This window comes from Cuculus canorus, chromosome 9, assembly GCF_017976375.1.
Source record: "Cuculus canorus isolate bCucCan1 chromosome 9, bCucCan1.pri, whole genome shotgun sequence".
NCBI classification, from domain to species: Eukaryota; Metazoa; Chordata; class Aves; order Cuculiformes; family Cuculidae; genus Cuculus; species Cuculus canorus.
The window spans coordinates 15295749-15314343 of NC_071409.1; the positions used below are offsets into that span (position 1 = coordinate 15295749).

At 41.2% G+C, this 18595-nt stretch overlaps 1 protein-coding gene across 4 annotated transcripts in view; it reads left to right on the forward strand.

The window, feature by feature from the left end:
• Positions 1 to 18595, forward strand: part of DIS3L2 (DIS3 like 3'-5' exoribonuclease 2) — a 191330-nt gene that overhangs the window by 45908 nt on the left and 126827 nt on the right. For all 4 annotated transcript variants that reach the window (XM_054074488.1, XM_054074490.1, XM_054074487.1 and 1 more), the window contains one exon: positions 14082 to 14319. In XM_054074488.1, the coding sequence (XP_053930463.1) occupies positions 14082 to 14319 (238 nt within the window). The remainder of the gene's footprint in view (positions 1 to 14081; positions 14320 to 18595) is intronic.

The following is an 18595-nucleotide window of genomic DNA, read 5'->3' on the forward strand; positions in this document are numbered from 1 at the left end:
TAAAGCTGAATATAAAACAGTATATTAATAATTTATGAAAATGACAAAGCTATTAGGATTTGGAAGCGTGATTTAAAGATTTGCCAAGTTAGCCTCTGATGACCACTGGGAGAAGAGTTTGCCCAGGAGAAGTGAGTTATAAAGTAATTTAAGACTTTCTAAAAAAACCTCTTGCACAGTCAGAACGTAATGACCAAGATGATGGCTTTATGCTGCCATCATTGATGCTTAAATCCCCAGTATTTTTGTTTGCACCTCTTTCACTGATCTCATAATTGGTCATTGTTGCAGAGCAAAAGTGGAGTTTGGTTGAGACCAACTTTACTTTTCTTTTTGGATGGGCTACAAACTACTTATCGCAATAATGTTTCTGTACTTGTGATTATGGGCACTGTCAATGTTTCCATTATAAATTTCTGGATTTTTTTTTAAAGGAGCTTAAAGCTCTGTTGTAAAAATTTGTTCTTGGCAGAAAACTTGTATACAAAATCTCAGCTGGAATAAGGCCTTTTGATGAATTTTTTAGAGAAGGAAAGAAAACCTGGACTGCACTGTAAGTTGAGGTTACAGAGAAGTATACATAGAAATCTCTAGTTAGTGGTACTCAGCTTGTAGAGAAGTAGTACAACAGAAATCCCCCCCATGTTAGTCCCTTGCCCTGGATTAAATTTTAAATGGAATTATAACAATTGAGCTTTTCATTTAAAAAAAAAAAAAATCTTTTGGTAAACGGCATCCATTGCCAGGCAGGAAAAACAGACCAGAAGGGACCTGGCATCAAGAAGCGGGGAAGTCTGTGGTGGCCAGTCCTTTCCAATGCACACTGCGGGGAGAGGCTTTTTAAATTGCTGTTGCAAAGGTGAGGTATAGTTTCTTTATAGTAATGGTAAATCTTTTTCTGAAGGAAAGAAGTAAAAAATCTGCCATTCCTGTTTATTGCAGTTTTCAGTGCTGCAGGAGATGCACTGAGACCATGTTTAATCAATGTATATTTTCACTGAATTAAATAAAAGTGAAATTTGACGTCACGAAAATAAGCTGGGAAACCTGGTGAAGGATGCTGATGCATTTTACTCTTTTAACAAACACTGCCTCGAAATTTAATGAAGCATAGCATATTGCTAAAAGTAAATGCATGCAAACTGAGCTGTAAACATTTTGCTTGAGGTGCTTGTTTTTAATAAGATTCGTCACTAAAGTAATGTGAGCAGATCCATATGACGCAAATGCCAGCAGTCGTTTCCCTGCCGCCATTTCAAGAGGAAACCTGGTGATACTGATTATTTTCATTAGATGGAGGGAAAACACTGCAGCAATACGTCCTCTGTAAAGTGCTGAGCATCACCCATCTGTTTCAAGAAGCATCTGTAACAAGCCTTGGGCCCTTAGTTTGTTTTAACTTCCATTAAGATGAGCTCCTTTCAAAGGTAATCTCTGTGTAATCTTCTTGTTCTCACCTATTCCCTCCTGTTAATTTATTTTGTCTATAATAAAAACTTCCTGAAAGTTCTATGGAGTGTTAAAAATGTTGAATATGTTTTGATAAAGCCCTCAGTTTAGGGTGTCCCTAGTTAGGACTGTGAAAACTGAGCACAGTTAGAAAACAAATAACCCTGGGAGGGATGCATTTCTCAGACATAGCAGTGTGTAAAACCTGTGCCTTCAATGGACATTTTCTTGCCTTCCAGCAGGAGAAGACACACATAACTGTTCCCTGAAGACACAGAGCAGTTACACTGCTGTTGTGCCTTTCTTTCTAGCTCATCTTCTATTGTGGCTTTGTGACTTGCTTTTAGAAAGAGATTAGTTCTTCAGCAGTGTTGCTGTTGCCTGTGTATAGGTGAATCTACATAACATGAAAAAGTCACAGCAGAACTGTAGTTATAGAGAGCACCTTGGGGAAAGGGTTTTGGTGCCGGAGGTGAGTTAAGTGAAGAAGTCTTTATTAAAAATTCTGTTTTCTGTTATTGTAGTAGACAATTACTTAAACATTTCAGAAACAGATAATTCGGCTCTAAACAAGTTGAAATTTCATTTTTAGGTTGTTTGGTGAAGGTATGAACTAATTTTGGATAGGCATGGATAACCAAATTGCCAAAAATTCTTATTAGTAAGTCTCTGAAACTTTTGAACAGGTAGCCATGCTATGGTTGTAACTGTGGACTCATTCACAATTTTGCTTCTCTTTTGCTGTTTTAATGATATTCCCATATGTGATAACACAGAATGATGTCTCAGGTCATCTTTCAATAGGAATTAAATAATTACTGAAATTAGCAATAAGCCTGTTAGCCTTTTGCGTAGAGGTAAGAACATGATTTTTCCCAATGACAAAAAAAGTAGTGGTGCTTTGTTTTTGGAACTGTGGGACATTTGTTTCGATCCTGTCTTAATTTCAGCTGACAGCTGTAAATAAACTAATGCTGCCCTTTGGTTATGTACCTGCTGTGAAAATCTCATCTAAGATTGTAAAACCCTGAACACAGTCTGTGTGGTTAAGCCTTAGTCCCTGGGTGGGAAGAAAAGAGAAAGCTCTCTCTGCTGATAGAAAGCTAACTGGTCTGTTAGTGTTTCTGATAACCTCCCAGGACTTGAAAAATGCTTTAGACCTAGGTGAAAAATTTGGATACGTTAATCCTGGCTTGTATATGTAAACCAATTACCGTCCCCCTTTTCTGAATGAAGGAATCCCCCTTACTTTCTCCTGGGACACCTGTCTCCTCGGCTGCTTCAGTTTGTATTCCTTTGGCGTGTTTTTGCCTTGATATGCATGAAGCAGAGCAACCCAAGACACTTGTATGAAAACTGTCAGGTATTTGTGTGTGTGTGGCTTTACCACAGCTGCTTTGCTGTTTTCAGCCTTCTTTTCACACTTGGTCTCTGCCTTGCTAACCGTTTGAAATTCAGCTCTAACTTCTTGGGACAGAATATGTCAATTTGGCTAGCACAGTGTCAAGTGGTGCGAACTAGGCAAGATAGTTTGAATGACTTAACAAAAGTGGGCAATTGAAAATAGCATTATTTTCCTTAAGCACTTCATAAGGAACCTGTTGAGAGTCTAAGGTAGATACGGGAGTCTGAGATTTCCTGGCCATAATAGTGATTTAATATGAAGGCAGTCCCACATGTGCTTTCTAGCTAGGTATTCAAGCACTCCTCTGTGCATTTGAGTGAAACAATCTCTAGGTCAGGAAGCCCAAATAAATGTATTTTTAGCAGATTTAGGTCACAGATGGGGGGGGTTCCCAGTTTGAAAGCGCAGACCGTGTATTTGCAGGAATCTTGGAGCAAAGTGTGTTGCTGTCATCTCCCTTCTCTCCTCCGCAGGCACTTGGTGCTTTATCTTGCAGTGAGATGCTGTCCAGAGTCAGAATTTGCTGATGTCAAGTATGAAGGACTATGTTTGGCTCACAGCTTGCCTTCTCTTCGGCAGAAATGACTTTAAGGGACACGGAAAGTTCTCAACCGTAGAGAAAGCTCTCTTCTCTTTTATCCCAAGAGAATCATCTGATTTTCTTTTCCCTGACTCACCATGCTTGCAGGGATTATCTCCTTCAATTCTTTTCCTCTGTGGGTGATCCTCTTCAGCCGTGGCTGTCCCTGTTCTGCCATAGCTTCCCCTGAGCACAGAGCCTTTTCAGTGACTGCCCTGATGGGGAAGGTACTGAATTCACAGTGCTCTTGGTTGCGGGACTGGAACAGGCAGCAGCGCAGAATGCCAGAATACAGCTAACCTGATGGTCAGTTGATGTCTCAACCCATTTTCTAGAAGATGGAGCTGCTCGTGGTGAGAAACCACTCTGACAGATATGTACTGGCTCCAGAACGGAAAATATAGTGTTAATGTGCGCTTCCAATATTCTGTCACTGAAAGTCTATTTCCTGGGATGCATCTTTAGCATGTATTAGGAAATCCCTTTACCTTCACACGCAAGCATGACTATGTGCAAAGCAGTATCGTGCTGGCATTGGGCAGGCTGTTATTCTTGGTCGGAGCCGTATTTTAATACAATTGAAATCTGATTTAGGAATTAATGTAGGTGCCAGTTTCCCTGGTGTGACGGAGTAGAAACTGTAGGAGTAGGACCTTATTTTGCTAAGCTCATTTGATGGGGTTGAGACAGACATAGTGGGATGCACTTGGCCCAGAGCCGCTGTGTTTTGCATCCTCAAAGGAGCAATTGATCACAATGAAAGTGCAAGAATGTTTCTGCAGAAAATAAATTGAGATAAAGATATGTCAGCTCAGCTGTTGACTGAATGCAGCCATAAAGATGAATGACTGAAAAGACTAAGGAGCGAAGAACTATTTGAAGCAATCCTAGACTAGGAGTCTTGATGATGCCTCAGCAATGACTTGTTTAGGTTCCTGATGCTCTTCACCCACCTGATGAATAAATAAGGAGACGTGGGCTGATGGAACACACTAGTCAAAGGAAGTTCCCACTGGGCCACATATACTCTGAAAACTTCCATAAATTGTTCTGTAGTATGAAAGTTTCCGATTATGGGTTTTCAAAATAAGAGGCTATTGGCAACCAGTAATGCAAGTTAACTGTGGAAATTTCTATTGCTTTTCTTGGCCCCTGTGCACTTCCTGAACAGTGTGTGCTCTGTCCCAGGTGTACCATTCTGGGCTTTGAAAGTGTGTCAAAACTTGTGCAGGGCTGAGACCCCTGGGAACCTGCACTGGGAGCGGGATCAAAAGGAACTAAAAAAGAAGGTGAGGGGCTTAAGGAAGGAGCCCCAGCATGTTAACTCTTGGTTGATTTGTTTGTTTCTTCCCTTGCTGAGTTAAAGTGCAGATCACCAGTAAGAGATTTTCTTAGGCACATGAGGAGGAATTTTTTTTTGAACAGAGCTTCAAACCTATATAGCCTTGGGAGGTATAGGTATGCAAATATCTTGGATAGCCCTTCCAGTACATTTCAATTAGTTTGCATTGTCAACTCCCTTTCCTCTTATGGGCACGTGCGGGTGCAGACTTGTTCGGTTTATGAAATTATGAAATGTTGAATAAGTCTTCAAAGCATGTAATTGTTTCCAGGAAATATGTTTTTCATACATACTTGTATTGTTTAAAAAAAAAAAAAAAGGCAGTAATGGATAATACTTTGGGTTTGTGCGAGCCAACGGTGTGGATTTGCTTGGCATTGCAGCTTTCAAATGATACACACTCAGCACAAGTAGATTCTTTTCTGATTACATGCAAGCACTGTGTGATAATTAAATCTTTAAAAATATATATATATATTGATTCATGGTATTGTCTTGAAGTTGCGAATAATCCAAAAGCCTGTCTGCTTCTTTAGATCAGATACCAACTGGATATCTTTCTGCAGGAGTTTGCTGAAAATGCAGTCATTTCAGAGAATCATACCTTTGAAGATGTAACCTTACGTTGCTCTCTTCCTCTAATCCACCCCTCTTGAGTGATTTATACTAGAGACTGTGCATCGTAGGTTTTGTCCTGGCACCCACTCCTGCAGTGTTGCAGTGCCCGTTCACATTACCAGAAAAAGATGGCTGGGAGACAGTTTTAGAGGGAAAAAAAAAAAGTTAAACCCAAAAGAAAAGAACACACACACAAAGAAAAGAAAACCAGTTCCAGTTAGAGCAGAGGGGTTTGCTGCCAGTGTGGATGGGGCATAATTTGATTTAAATGACTTTTGAAAAACAGTTCTCAAAATTGTTCCATGCATTTTCTTCCTGGCTACTGTTGAAAATATGGAGCCGAATATTTTCTGTGATGTTTCAAACCAATATGTTCTGGCAACCTCATAGCTGGGCCCAGTGCATTACACTCTTGTTTCCAGTTCGCTGTGGCCTGGAGTGCAACACAGCTCATGAGATGCACCAAAGTGGGAGGTCTTGTGAGGAGCAGGCAATACAAAGACCCAAGGTACAAGGAACATTTTGCTGGGGTCCAGCAGGGAGGCTGCCAGTTTTAAGGGCCTCTTTATAAAAAGAGCTTGCTTGTAGGAGATGGAGGAATGCGTATGCCTCATCGGGTTTTGTGAGTGTGTAGGCAAAGGTTGATTCCTGGGTGTTGTTAAAGGCTGGATGCTGAACTAGATCTTCTGCACCTCCCTGGGGTCAAACTTTTCTCACTAGAGGGGTTTGATTTGATGGGCTACAGCTGAGTATTCATCATCGCTTTAAGCGTGACAACACATAGCTGCATAAAAGAACAGCATGTGGGTTCAGAAGCTATGGCTGGGACATGAGGTGTTTGTGCTATCACTTCTGCTCCAGGGACTCCTGTGTTTTGGGGAATGTGTGTGGGAAGGTCAGTGCAATAGCAGGAGGTATTCTATTCTTAGCACCAGATCAAATCCCAGGGGTGGCTGCAGGAGTGGAAAGTGTGGAACAAGTTTGTTGATCTGGCTGTAATAATACACAGCTCTCTGTAATGCTGCTGGGAGTCCTTACCAGGTTGGCTTTTCTATAAAGGAAGATCATACAGTGTTCGCTGCAAGCAGGCACAGGGCATCGTCCTTACTCATGTCTCCTTGAGCCCATTACCCTCAGCATGTGTAAATATCATAGAGCAGCTCTGAAGTGTGAATCCCATCAAGCCCAGAGAGAGATCTCTCAAGGTATTCCCAAGTAATCCTTGGGAAAGGTTGTGCAGTCCTACCAGGGGCCTATTATGAGCCTTTTCCAGCTCTGCTTTCAAAGCAGTTTGGGGCAAGGGGTCTGCTTTGAGCTCAGGTATTTCCTCCGCAGGCTGCAGAGTGGCTCCTTTTTGGAGTTTTGCAGTAATGTGATCCACGACACTGATGCTGCGGTGGCCTGAAGTACCTGTGCTGCACAGGGAGCATCTGCTTCTGGCAAATTCTTCTTTTCCTGCTTCTTAGCAGTTGTTAGAGGATGCAAGAGGCAAGAGTGTACAGACGGAGCTGTTTAATTTATCCTGTTAGTAGAACCAGATGAAATGAACCTGAAGGAACATGGTCCAGATCATAGGACTGTATATCCTGCAGACAGCAGCGCAAGAGTCAGGCTTGAGATAGATGAGTCCAGGAAGGCTACAGGGAGGTGGCAGGAACCGGGTGAAGGCAGGAGTATACTTGAGGAGAAATGGAGGCAGAGACAACTGTCTCCTGCTTGGTGATAATGAAGTGTTGATAAACATGTTTTGAAGCCAACTGTAGGTGTGGGATGAGGGCCAGGACAATGTGAGCGGTGAGCTTTCAGAAGCAAATGATAGGTCAGGACCAGAGAGGGAGTGGAGATACATAGTGAGGAGACAGGCTTAGGATTCTGAAAGGTCAGTCTTGAGAATTTTTCCTGTTGATCCTTTTCCACTTGTTATTCTGGTTATTTGTGCAAGGTGGTAGGAGAAGGACTTGAGCTGGACTTGGAGGGACAGACTGTAACTGAGATGTTTAGGTACAGCCTGAAGTACAGGGAGAAGATGAGTGAACAGTTCAGGAATGAGGTTTATTGGTGGAAATAAGATGAAGCAGTGGCTGTTTGGAGATACAGGATTTTTTGCAATTAATTCTGGTGCTTGTGCACCTGCCTGACAAACCTGGATGCAGGGCTCTCTGCTTTGTCTGCTTGGGCTGGACTGAACCTGGGTGCTCAGTCTGATTACTTGGATTAGCTCTGCACTAAAAATTTACTTTGCGTGTTAGTCTAAGCAGAGAGGATGCAGGATGTTGGCGAGGGTAAGGGAAATGGCTTCGGTGATTCAGTAGATTTGGTGGGCATATTGCAGATCTGTCTCTACATTTTGTTTTGAAAATACATGCATTAAATTTCAGTTGTTTCTTTCCCACCTCTCACCTGCTACGATGGAAACAAGTCAGAGAATAGACTTGAAAGTCATTATTTCCAAGAAGCCTTTGCATACTCGTTTTCCCCTTTGAATCCACAAGCAGGATGGCTCTGTAGCAACTGCTGTGACAAAACTCCGTATGACATCTGGGAACAACAGAGTGCCCTGGGGAGGAGCAAGTAGCCGTTTCCTAATCAAGAGAGAGAGATTTTAGTTTGGATGTTTGTATGATTATTGCATCTAGTGTGATGACTAGAGTGTAAACGATAATGTGCCGTTTAATAGAAAATAGCTATCCTGTGGGCTGTTAGCAAGTGTTTCCAGTGATTCAGAATTAAAAGATTTTTTTTTAAAAAAAAAAAGAACCCCAAACCACAACAAAAAAACCCAGTCTAACTTTCTTGTTATTTTAAAAGTAATGCCATAACTGCCTCTCTTGAGACCAGTTATGTTTACCGAGTTGTTGTCTTTGCCAGAGCTGTTTGGTGTCCGTGGGTTTATAAGGAGAAGGAAGGATGATAGGGACAGGTGGTTTTTCTCTTATTGGAAGTGCTGTACTTTTTTTGTCCAAGAATGAGCTAGAGCAAGCCAGCCTTTGTTTGGTTGCTCTTTTCAGAAAAGCAAAGCTCTTCCTTGCAATATTTATGCTGCCTTGGCTCTAGCATGTATGTTTGAGCTGTGACAGCATCCTCATGTTAGCCAGGCTCCATTCCTACTCCCTCGTGAGTGAACATTAGGGGAACCAGCTCTTAAGTGAAGCCTGTTTAATATGGCAAAAGCTGGGAAACTAATAGATGCAGGTGTTCACAGTATTGGTATGAAATGTGGTGTTTGTGTTAGTGTTGTGGTAGCAACGGTCTTTTTAACGGTGAGATGGTAATTTCATCCAAAGCCCCTATTTTCAGCTGTCTTCCTTTTGAAATAACTGCTTTCAACTTGTTTCTGTTTCTCAGACTTGTTGCTTAACTAAGGCTCAGCTGCAGGGGGGACCAATGACTCTGACCTAAACTCTGTCTCTCTACCCAGAACTGAGCATAACAACTTGTCTGTGGCTAAAGCAGAACTTATGTTTGAACAAAGTATTTTTTAGAAGAAAGGCATCTTACCTTGGTTTGCAGATGTCAGAAGGTATGCTTGGGCTGAAGACCTTATTTCCTTTATGGCTGTTCCCATGCTTAGCCCTCCTGTTTAACGCAAGCTCCCTGCTTGCTGTGAATCTGTCTTGACTCCCGCTGGAGGGTGAATCCATGGGACCTTTCTGTAGCAGCTCAAGGAGCCTCTTTGGGCACCGTCTGTTTGTGCCAGTGAAGAGAGTTACCATTAATTGCTTGTCACTGTTAAAATCTTTTGCATAAGTCATACATTTTGGGTTTGATTACTCGTTGTGAGGCATTGTGCTGGATTTTGACTGACAGAGAGCAGAGGTGTTGTGCTATATCATCTCTGTTTTTCCATGAGAAAATACATGTTGCACGAGTCTGGCGTCTCTCACCAGTGCAGTATTACACAGCTAAGCTTGCTTTTGCTGTTTATAATACTAAGGATCCTATTGCTGAGATTTTTGTGCATCTGAAATCTTTCACATTCTTTTCAGAGTCAGTGATTTCCAAGGCAGACCCATGCACAGGCGTGTTTCATATTCTTAGATTCTTCAGTTTACTTTTGGCTATTCTCAAACATTCTGGATTCAGATCAGCCTTGTTCACCAATTGGACTTCACTGCTGTGCAGGTCTTTGTCATCCACGAGTTTTATTACCAGCGACTTAATATTTAGTTTCAGATTAGTGGGAATACTTGGCCTAGCGCAGATCTCGGTGGAATCCCACCAAAAAACTTAATTCCCAGTGGACTGTTCTCTGTACTTGTGGGTTTCCTACTGTGTGTTCATTGCGAGACCTCATTTGGGGGCTTTGGTGAGCTCTGCAGTGGAGGGAAGGATACTTCCCAAGGGATCTGGCTGACCAAGTTTGGCTAATGCAGCAAGTGTCATAAGTGTACTCCATTATCAAATCTAAATCCTTTTACGGTGTGGTTTTTTTTTTTTTTAATGTTTATTTTAAGTAAGTCATGTATCTGTTGGTTCTTTTTCAAGGGAAAGCAAGTGCTGTCTTTGAATTTCTGAAACAATTCTGCTATGGCAAAAAGGACAGCAAAAACTGAGCACATGTAGCTGGATATTTAAAGAAGAATTTAGGATGCTCTCTGCTTGAAGTAACAGTGATGTCCCAGACCATGGTGAGCAAGTTTGACCTGAAGAATCCCTAGAACAGTATGCTCTCGTGGAAATGTCTGAAATTCAGTATTTTAGTCCCAGAATTTTGAGCGAGATGAAGTATTTAACTTCTACTAAATCTGTGTCCAAAAAGCTGTAGCGAAGATGATCGTGCTTCTTTACCTGCAAGATGCTTCCAGTAAGGGACAAATTTCTGTTTGGAACAGTGACTCTATGTGGAAAGTTTTTACCCATGCAAGGTGCATCCATCTGACTATGTAGTCCAGCAGTCATCCACGTCTTGTCTTCAGATCTGTGAGGATTCATGGATTGCTTGTAAGGATCAAAGATGAATAAGGAAGAAAAGCAAACCTATTAGTATCAGGATTAAACACTTTGAAGGCTTGGTAGATTTATTGGAAAAAGCCTGGGGGTTAGCAGCTCAAAGATGCTAAAAAATCACTGGTCTGTTCAGTAGTTGGAGATTATAGACTAATGTATAAGTTGTTAACTGTTGCCACTGAGAAGGCGGCAATAAAAGCCCCATACCTCATTCAAGAATAAACAGGCCTGGGTTTTGTCCGTGTGTAGATGTGAGGCTTAGGTGGAAAGACTGTGAACAGCTTGGAACTATGAAGAAGGTACAAGATTGCTTCTGGCAGAGAAAACAGGAGAAAGCAGTTTCTCCTGCAGCTCAGGATGTAGCCCTTGTACTTTCTGATGCACAGACTCCTGGTTCAGTTTTCTGTTCGAACAAATTCCTCCCAAGTAAGGACAATTATTCGTTTGATGGCTACTTCAAGACTAGGCTGGATGCAGTAATCGCTCTGCTGTCCAGGTTTTACATATCCATGCCAGGATGTACTTGCCCACTAGCTGTTTTTTATTACGCTTATGATTGAAATGGGATTTTTATTCAAAGGTCTTGTGTTCAGTCAGCTGTGACTTTACAAATCAGTCACTGTGGGGCAGAAACTTGATGCTTTTTCAGTGATAGATGTTTGCTTCAAGTTGGAAGACAACTTATTCAGCCATTATCTTAAGGATCAGACATTCAAATAAGCAGTTGGCTTTCAACAAAATGCTTATGAAAATATTTTTTAATTAAAAAGCACATGAAAATAATACAACCGTAAGGTTGGCATTTGACATCTCCCAGGTCAGAAAGTTGAGGTCCTTTAAGGGGGTTTAACCATGCAATCCTGAGGTGTTTGCATGGTGGTAGGGTTGTACATTTAATGTATATGCCTTGGAGGGCAATCCTTTCCTTTTGGGTCCATGCAGTCAGCTGCACTGGCAGAGAATGATGCTCTGTATGGCACATGTCCTCCATGATAGATGTAGCCAATTGTGTATTTGATTTATTCTGTATCTCTGGTAAGTACTGATATATTCTAACTGTATGTGTTATGTCATCTACAAGCTTCAACAGCATAATAAGAAATAGGAGCGTGTGTTATCATCAGTTTCTGTTTTCCAAGATGCTGTGTGTAAGAAATGCTTCTTCTGTCATGGTCAAATTTGCTGCTGCTTATATACAGAAGGATCCTGAATTTTTGGAATCTGTGCCATGAGTGCTTGTTGGCCAACTGCTGTGATCATCTTGAATGGAGTAATTGTATCTGTTGAGCTCCCGATTTTGTGAAGTCTTATGCAGCTTTTCAGTCTTGTGATGTACAGCTTCCCTGAATTTTGGGTGTGATGTAAGAAATGTTGGGTGAAATTCTTTTGTCTGTTATGTATGAGGTCAGCCTGAACAATCTGTCTTGGCCCTGAAAAGAAGGCAAATTCTATAGCCCATGCTTTCCAGCATCTGGACGTTTTGCTGCTCTGCACTTTGTGGAGGTTCTGATTTTGTGGGCTCTGGAAAACTTTACTTAAAAGTCCATTTGTGAATCCATAAGGAAATGTGTGACTGAGGGCTTAGGTAGTCACAGATGAAGTATTATCCTAGCTAGTGACAGTGGTGTGTATCCTCTTGCTTGGGGGAAGGACGGTAATTTTAGCATATAGCATTTAAAAAGAAATCTATACCTGCTGTCTTCTGTAATGTGAAGTAAACTCTTCAAGCTTGAGCTTTTCAGTGCTGTATCTTTAGAGAAACTCTTCCTGTCATTCAGATATATTTGATATTCTCTGCATTGCATTTAGAAAGCTTTGTAATTTAGCACCCAAAACACATCTCACACTCTCCAAAGAATAACTTAGAGAGAAAGAAATTCAGGCAAAGCCTGAAGAGGTTGAAGAAAATGAACTCCTGCCACAGCTGCACACTTGCAATCATCTGGTGCAATTGAAATTTAAGAGCTGAATACGTCCACATCTGACCATGGTAGGGTCCAAACATTACTGTTGACACTGGTTTTCTTTTTGGATAGGCACACTGGCAGAGTCATGAGCGTGTGGAGCCTTGACAGCTCTCTAATCTAATAGACTGTTCTTGCCCAGACTATTGTGTGTCAGTATTTTATGTACCAAATGTAGCCAGGTTTAATAATCGGCCATTTTCCCACCTTCTGCCAAACTTTTTCCCTTTTTGTCACAATTTAGTGTTTGAGACAAAATGTGCTATGGTAACAAATTATATACATATTAAAAAATGAAAATAAAGATGGAAAGCAGAGTCACAAAAGGTAACAAGAGTTCAAAGTAATGTCATCTGAGTTGTTTTATTTTTTAAGACTTGAATTCAACCCCATTTTAAAATTGATTTTATTTCTGTTACATATTGTGAAAAGATTATGAAGAAATAGGTACTGCTTGAAGGCACGACTGTGGCTCTGTGTGTGTAAAATTGTGGAAGTCTTCCCTCTACAGATCTGATGTAATCTATTTGCTTTTTAGTTACTAAACAGTCATTTGTGGAGCTTTTTGGATCGTATTTTACTTATGTGGAATAGTTGTCTTCAGCTGGCACCTGTTGAGGCTATTTATGCTTATTTCTAGTGAGTCTATCATATAAAGCAAGTTACCAGAAAGGTGGGGTTTTAATTGCAATTTTTAAAGGGCCCTTCACTTACCTTGCTGATGGCATGAGTTGCTGCTGTCATGTACTGGGTGAGCAATGCTGAGGTCTGGAGACCTTGGAGGAGCATCTCCAGGGAGTCACTTGCCTGGCAAACACCAGCTGGAGAGGAGCTCAGTTGCTGGGAATGCGTTGGAATGGGGTCCCCCAGCTTCTTTGTGCTTTTAATATTTAGTAAGTTATTTGTTATCCCATGCTGATTTGAATCTTGTACTGAAGTACCAGAACTTGAGTGAAACTTTAACACTTTTGATGTGACTGCACGTACGGTTTCTCCTCCCTCTGTTCCAGTGCTGCTCTGAATTGGGACCAAATCTGTAGCAATGGTCACAGTTACTTATCTGAGTTATCAGTTAGTCAATGGTTAAGTAATTGGTGCTGTAACTGAGTTCATTCCTCTCAATCATTTAACTAGGAGATTTGTGTAAGTAACAGCAATAATTGAGTGCCTTTAACAAAAAGACCAGAGCCTAAAAAGTAAATGCGAAGCTTGGTGCCTTACCAAGCTGCCACAGTCCAGTTCCTCTGCAGGTTGCAGGGCACCGTGTTCTCTGGTCTGTACTTTTTCAGTCTGTTCCTAATCGTGTGTGGGGAGCTCTCCCAGAGATGTGCTTTGACGCAGTCCCAGCACTCACTGGAACTGTTTGAGTTTTGGGACTTCCCAGAATGATTAGTGTATTTTGGTGAACAATGGTCTAAGCAACTCATTAAACTGTAGTGTATCCTCCTCTCTCTCTGTGCTTACTCCCAGCTTCTGGAGAGCCGATTAGAGGCTTGGCAGGAACTGTATGGTTATGCTCTAGATACGCTTTGGATACATTATTGTCACAGTTGAGATATTGCAAAAGCCTTGCTGTTCCCATCTTCATCCTAGTGAGGTACCTCTTTCAATTGTGCAATATCTGTGGCTAATTACACAGCTATTGCCGTGTGCCACCAGCCACCCACAATTCATTGTCAGCTTCTTGGGAATGCTGATGAAAAAGGGAAGATAATGTTTTCTTTCTTCAGTCCAGTGATTTAGCTTGCCTTTTTTTTAAATCCCCTGTTCCTTCAGGTAATAAAGCCAGATGGTAGTGACAAAGAAACAGAAATCACGCATGAATCAGATGTCCCGGAGGATATGTTGGGGACTTGCATTCCTCAAGAGACAGCGAAAGGCAATGCTAAAAGTCCGGATGTCATTATAGAAGCTCAGTTTGATGATGATGATGATGCAGAGCATGGACAAGACCACTTTCAGGATACATTGACTGATGATGTTAAGAAGCTTTCTCTGGATACCGATGAAAAGGGTGAGTAGATGGGATTGCTGATTTAAACTTTTATCTGAGCAAACTGTTGAAGTATTACTTTGTTGTCTTGCTTTGCTGCAAGGTATAAAATACAGGCATAAAAGCTTAATGCCTTATCACTTCTATCCCATTCTGCTAAACTGCCTTCATAGTTTTGAATGGATATTAAGGTCTGAGTTTGATATAGTTTTGATTGATGCAAAGTAAATCCATGAAACAGAAGTCATACCTTTAGATTTGCAATTTGCAAGGCTATCTGGGGACTGCTGGTTGCTGTTTAATTCAAGATGCTGCTGTAGCAGTTTCCTTCATTGCAGCTTGGCTGGCCAATCTATGTGTCTCAGTTAGGGGATAAGAATATATTTCCTTGGGGGCAGTTAGGTTTGTTACTGTTTTCAAACAGTTGAGTTATGAGCAACTTAAAGATTTGGTCCATTTAAAAAGAAAATTGCACTAAAACCTAAAGCCAATTATGCAATCTGTTTTGAAGGCAAACCTATTTTATTCTGAATCTGAATTCCATCCAAACCATCAAGTGTTGCTTAGGGCAAAATAAAATAGGCTCCCTTGTCCCAAACTATGCTTATGCTGCTCTTTGCATGTCCTTTCTAGTACTAAATCCTTTCCTGAAGAGCTGTGTGTTGAAAGGATTCTGACAATTGGCTCATTTAATGTGTGCCTTCAGCTGCCGGTGAAAAATTTGCCAGGGCAGATATTCTGGTGCATTCCTGATGCATGCCAGAATTGTCCAGAAAAGATGGCAGTAACATAGGATGTACGTGGTTGTTGGTCTCTGACAAATCGTGGTAGTGGTTGTAAAGCTGTTCTATTTAATACCTCGTGTTTTCCCGAGAGGTTGCACAGACCTTTGCCTATACTCTTAGTAGACTTCCATTTTTTTACACCCATCTGTTAATAAAACTGGAAATAACATTTGAGTGGAATTATAGTTTTTATGACAAAACAGTTTCAGCTCGTGAATGGAGCTGCCACCTCACCACTTTGTGATGCTGTTTCCCTCTGGGTACCTCCATTGTCTGAGTTACTGCCAAGTTATGTGAACCAACTTCCACCATGTTCCGTTACTTTCTGGTGTAGGGCTTGAGTTGGAAGTTACTCATCTTGTCTGTGGATGTTTTTCACAGCTCCTGATTAACCTAATCTTTTTTGTAGTTTTAGGCTCTGTTGCAGCTCCCGCTTTGACTTGACAGTTCTAGATCACCTAAAATACTACTGAGTCGTGTGTCTCATCCGTTACATCCCTGTTGCTTCTGATAGCAATACCAAATTAAAATTCAGAGAAATGCGTTCTAGTTTGACACCAGGATCTAAAATAAATACAGGCTTGAGCCAATATTTTGCTTTACCTGTGTAACTGTGCTTTAGTGTAAAGGCTTGCCGAGAGTTACTTTTCCTGGTGCATCATAGTTTCTTGAGATGCTCTGGACTGATCCGTGTTGGAGTTTATCAAGGCATCTTTTCCACATCTATGTCATCTGAGTGGTTTTGCCATTTAATTATATCTTTGGAGAATATTTGTATGTCAAATGTTATATAAGCTTATTGTCTACATGGTTGAAATGCAACCTGTTTTTCCATTGCAGGTGCCTAAGCCAACTGTTTTCTTTTTTTCAAGACCTTCTGTCCTTCACGACCCTTGTGGCTGGTGTGAATGTGCCAGTTAGATTTCTGCTGAGTTTGTATTTTGCTATCACCCGTTTTCGTAGTTGCTTCAGCTTCTCTGGACATATAACCTATATGGATTTTTCTCTAGTTTCTTCTTGTGCTGCTTTTTAATACCCTCCTTTTTTTATACATATAAAGTTTATGATGCTGCTTTTTCTGAAGGTGTTTTTGAGCAGCTGATGATTGCTTTGGCTTGTTTCCTGTCTTTCATGTGACTTCACATATCATCACTTTTTCAGATTTTAAGTCTTGCCTGAAAAACAGCTATAGTTATTCTAGTATCGGTAATAACTGTCATGAAAAAAAGAAAAGATACTGCCAAACACAGCCATCACAGGTGTAGCTCTAAATGTTTGTTTAAAAGGACCAAACATATGGTTTTGAAAGGTGGAACTTGGCCTTAGAGGATATTTTCCATCGGGCTTCCTAAGGCCATCTACTCAAATGTGGGACTGGCATTGGGAGGCAGAGTGCTTCGCAGGGTTGGACCACAGTGAGGGCGAGTGCCCTTCCTTGTGCGATGTGGGTGTCCCCTGGGCGGGCTGCTGCGCTGGTGCTGCCTGTTGAACTTTCCTGTCAAGCTAACTGCGTGTGAGCCTTCTAAGTTACATCCTTTCTGCTCAAAACAACTACTGCATCAAAACATGGAGAGGTGAATGGGAGATGAGATCCTATCGAGAGATTTGGCTGCCCTACTAAACTGGTGCTTTTTTTACTTTCCCTGAGAGCATTGCTTTGTAGAGTTCATTAGGCAGGCAGTGCTCAAACCTTTGTGCACATACACAAGCTCTGCAGATTGCTGCCTCTCATTTGCAGGATGACTTTTGTCCTTTCTGGTGGAGGAGTAGAATTATGCAAGATCTCTGTTGCTGGCCCATTTGTTCTGCTGCTGATAGTCAGAACGAACCATGAAGAGTGAAAGTAGATGTGTCATTTGAATAAGAGCACACTGGATCATGCTGGGAGCACAGGCTTTTTTGATATTTTTTTTCTGTCCTGGCCTGTGTGCCATCCGTTGTGGTGGCTCTTACTTTTCAGAGCATGATTCACCCTCTCCATCTCTAGTTATACGCTAGGGCAAAGAATTTGAGGTTGGGCCTTGCTGTCAGAAGCATGAAACATCATGTACACTGATTAAGGCCCAAATTTGAGTGGACTGAATTCCTGATGTTACTGTACATTGGCCTTCCTACGTCTCTGTGGGGCTTAAAGCAAACTGGTAGAAATTGTTATACATGGGGCTGCAGACCGAGACTTGGGTGTTGGATCTGTCTTCACTAAGAGCTGCAGTTATTAGAGCTGTGCTTGCTGCCTTTTTCTTCCTAAGACGGAGAAGGGGTGGGAGAAGCAAAAGGGAAGTCTACAGAAATTGACATCAATCACATTCAGCCTAGTTCTCAGCCCACTTAATTTTTGAAAGCTCTTGTGCTCGTGAAAGTGCGTCAATCTTGCTTTGCTCAAGGAAATTTAAATACAAGTTCATAGCTGGTGTCACTGTGCCAGAAGGTGTCCTGGTCAAACAAGTTTGCTCTGCTTTTCTGAACTCTTCTTGCAAAGAAATTGGGTTAAAGATTATCTTCAGAGAAGTCTCTGATCTAGGAAGTGATGAGCCATTTTCCTCTTCAGCATGCTATTTTACACAAAGAGTGATATTATCCTGTTCCAAAGGCAGATAAGTTATGGTTATTTGAGGTAGGCCTTTTTTAGTAGAGTTGGAAATCTATTTCTTCTTGCATTTTCCAGCTGCATTTCCAAGGTGTAAATATCTCTACAGGCTGAACAAACTTTCTCTCTGTTTTTTTTTTTTTCTTTACAAAGGCAGCAAGAACGAGCACCCTGAAGAAAGTTTCTCAGCTCCCCTACAAATGTCCTTTAAACCCTCTCTGGGGTTTCTGTGCTCTGTTGAAATGCAGGCAAAGAGCAAAGTGATAGCATCCTGCATGAGTCTGGTATTATGTATACAGAAAAGATTAATTTTCTGTAGTGCTTGGTATTGACGTGCAAGTCCTGTGTGTTTTATCCTGAAACCTCAAATTCTTCTGTGTCACTGCTGTCCAAAGAAGCCACCCACCAGTTGACACGACCTTTGCCAGATCTGTAATTCTTTTCCTTAATTCTCATTCACGTTGACTGCTGCAACAGAGGTAATGTAACTTTCATCTTATCACTTAGAACTGAGCTGTAATACATTATTTTATTTCTGTGACTTCTCACAGCAACAGAAGGATTTTCCTTATACACAATTTTAATATGTAATAAACCCCAGAAACTTCTTTGTATCCTCCCAACCCGTGGGAAGTGCAAAGTGTTCCGTACAGAATACTTTATGATGCTGTATCCCTACACAGATTTGCATGTCATATGAGTTTCGTACAAATGTGAGCTGTCTCTTGTTAAATATTGGAATCAGATTACTCTGATAAAAAAAAAGATCAGCAATCGGACAGTAGCAGCTACTTGTACTGTTGAGAATGGCAGCTGTGCTCATAAAAGTGCCTCAGCTTTTCTTAGTGAAAGGATATTCAAATAAAAGTTTGTAAAACTGTGCTGCTATGCCAAAAGCTATCCTTGTCAAACTGGTTTGCTCAGC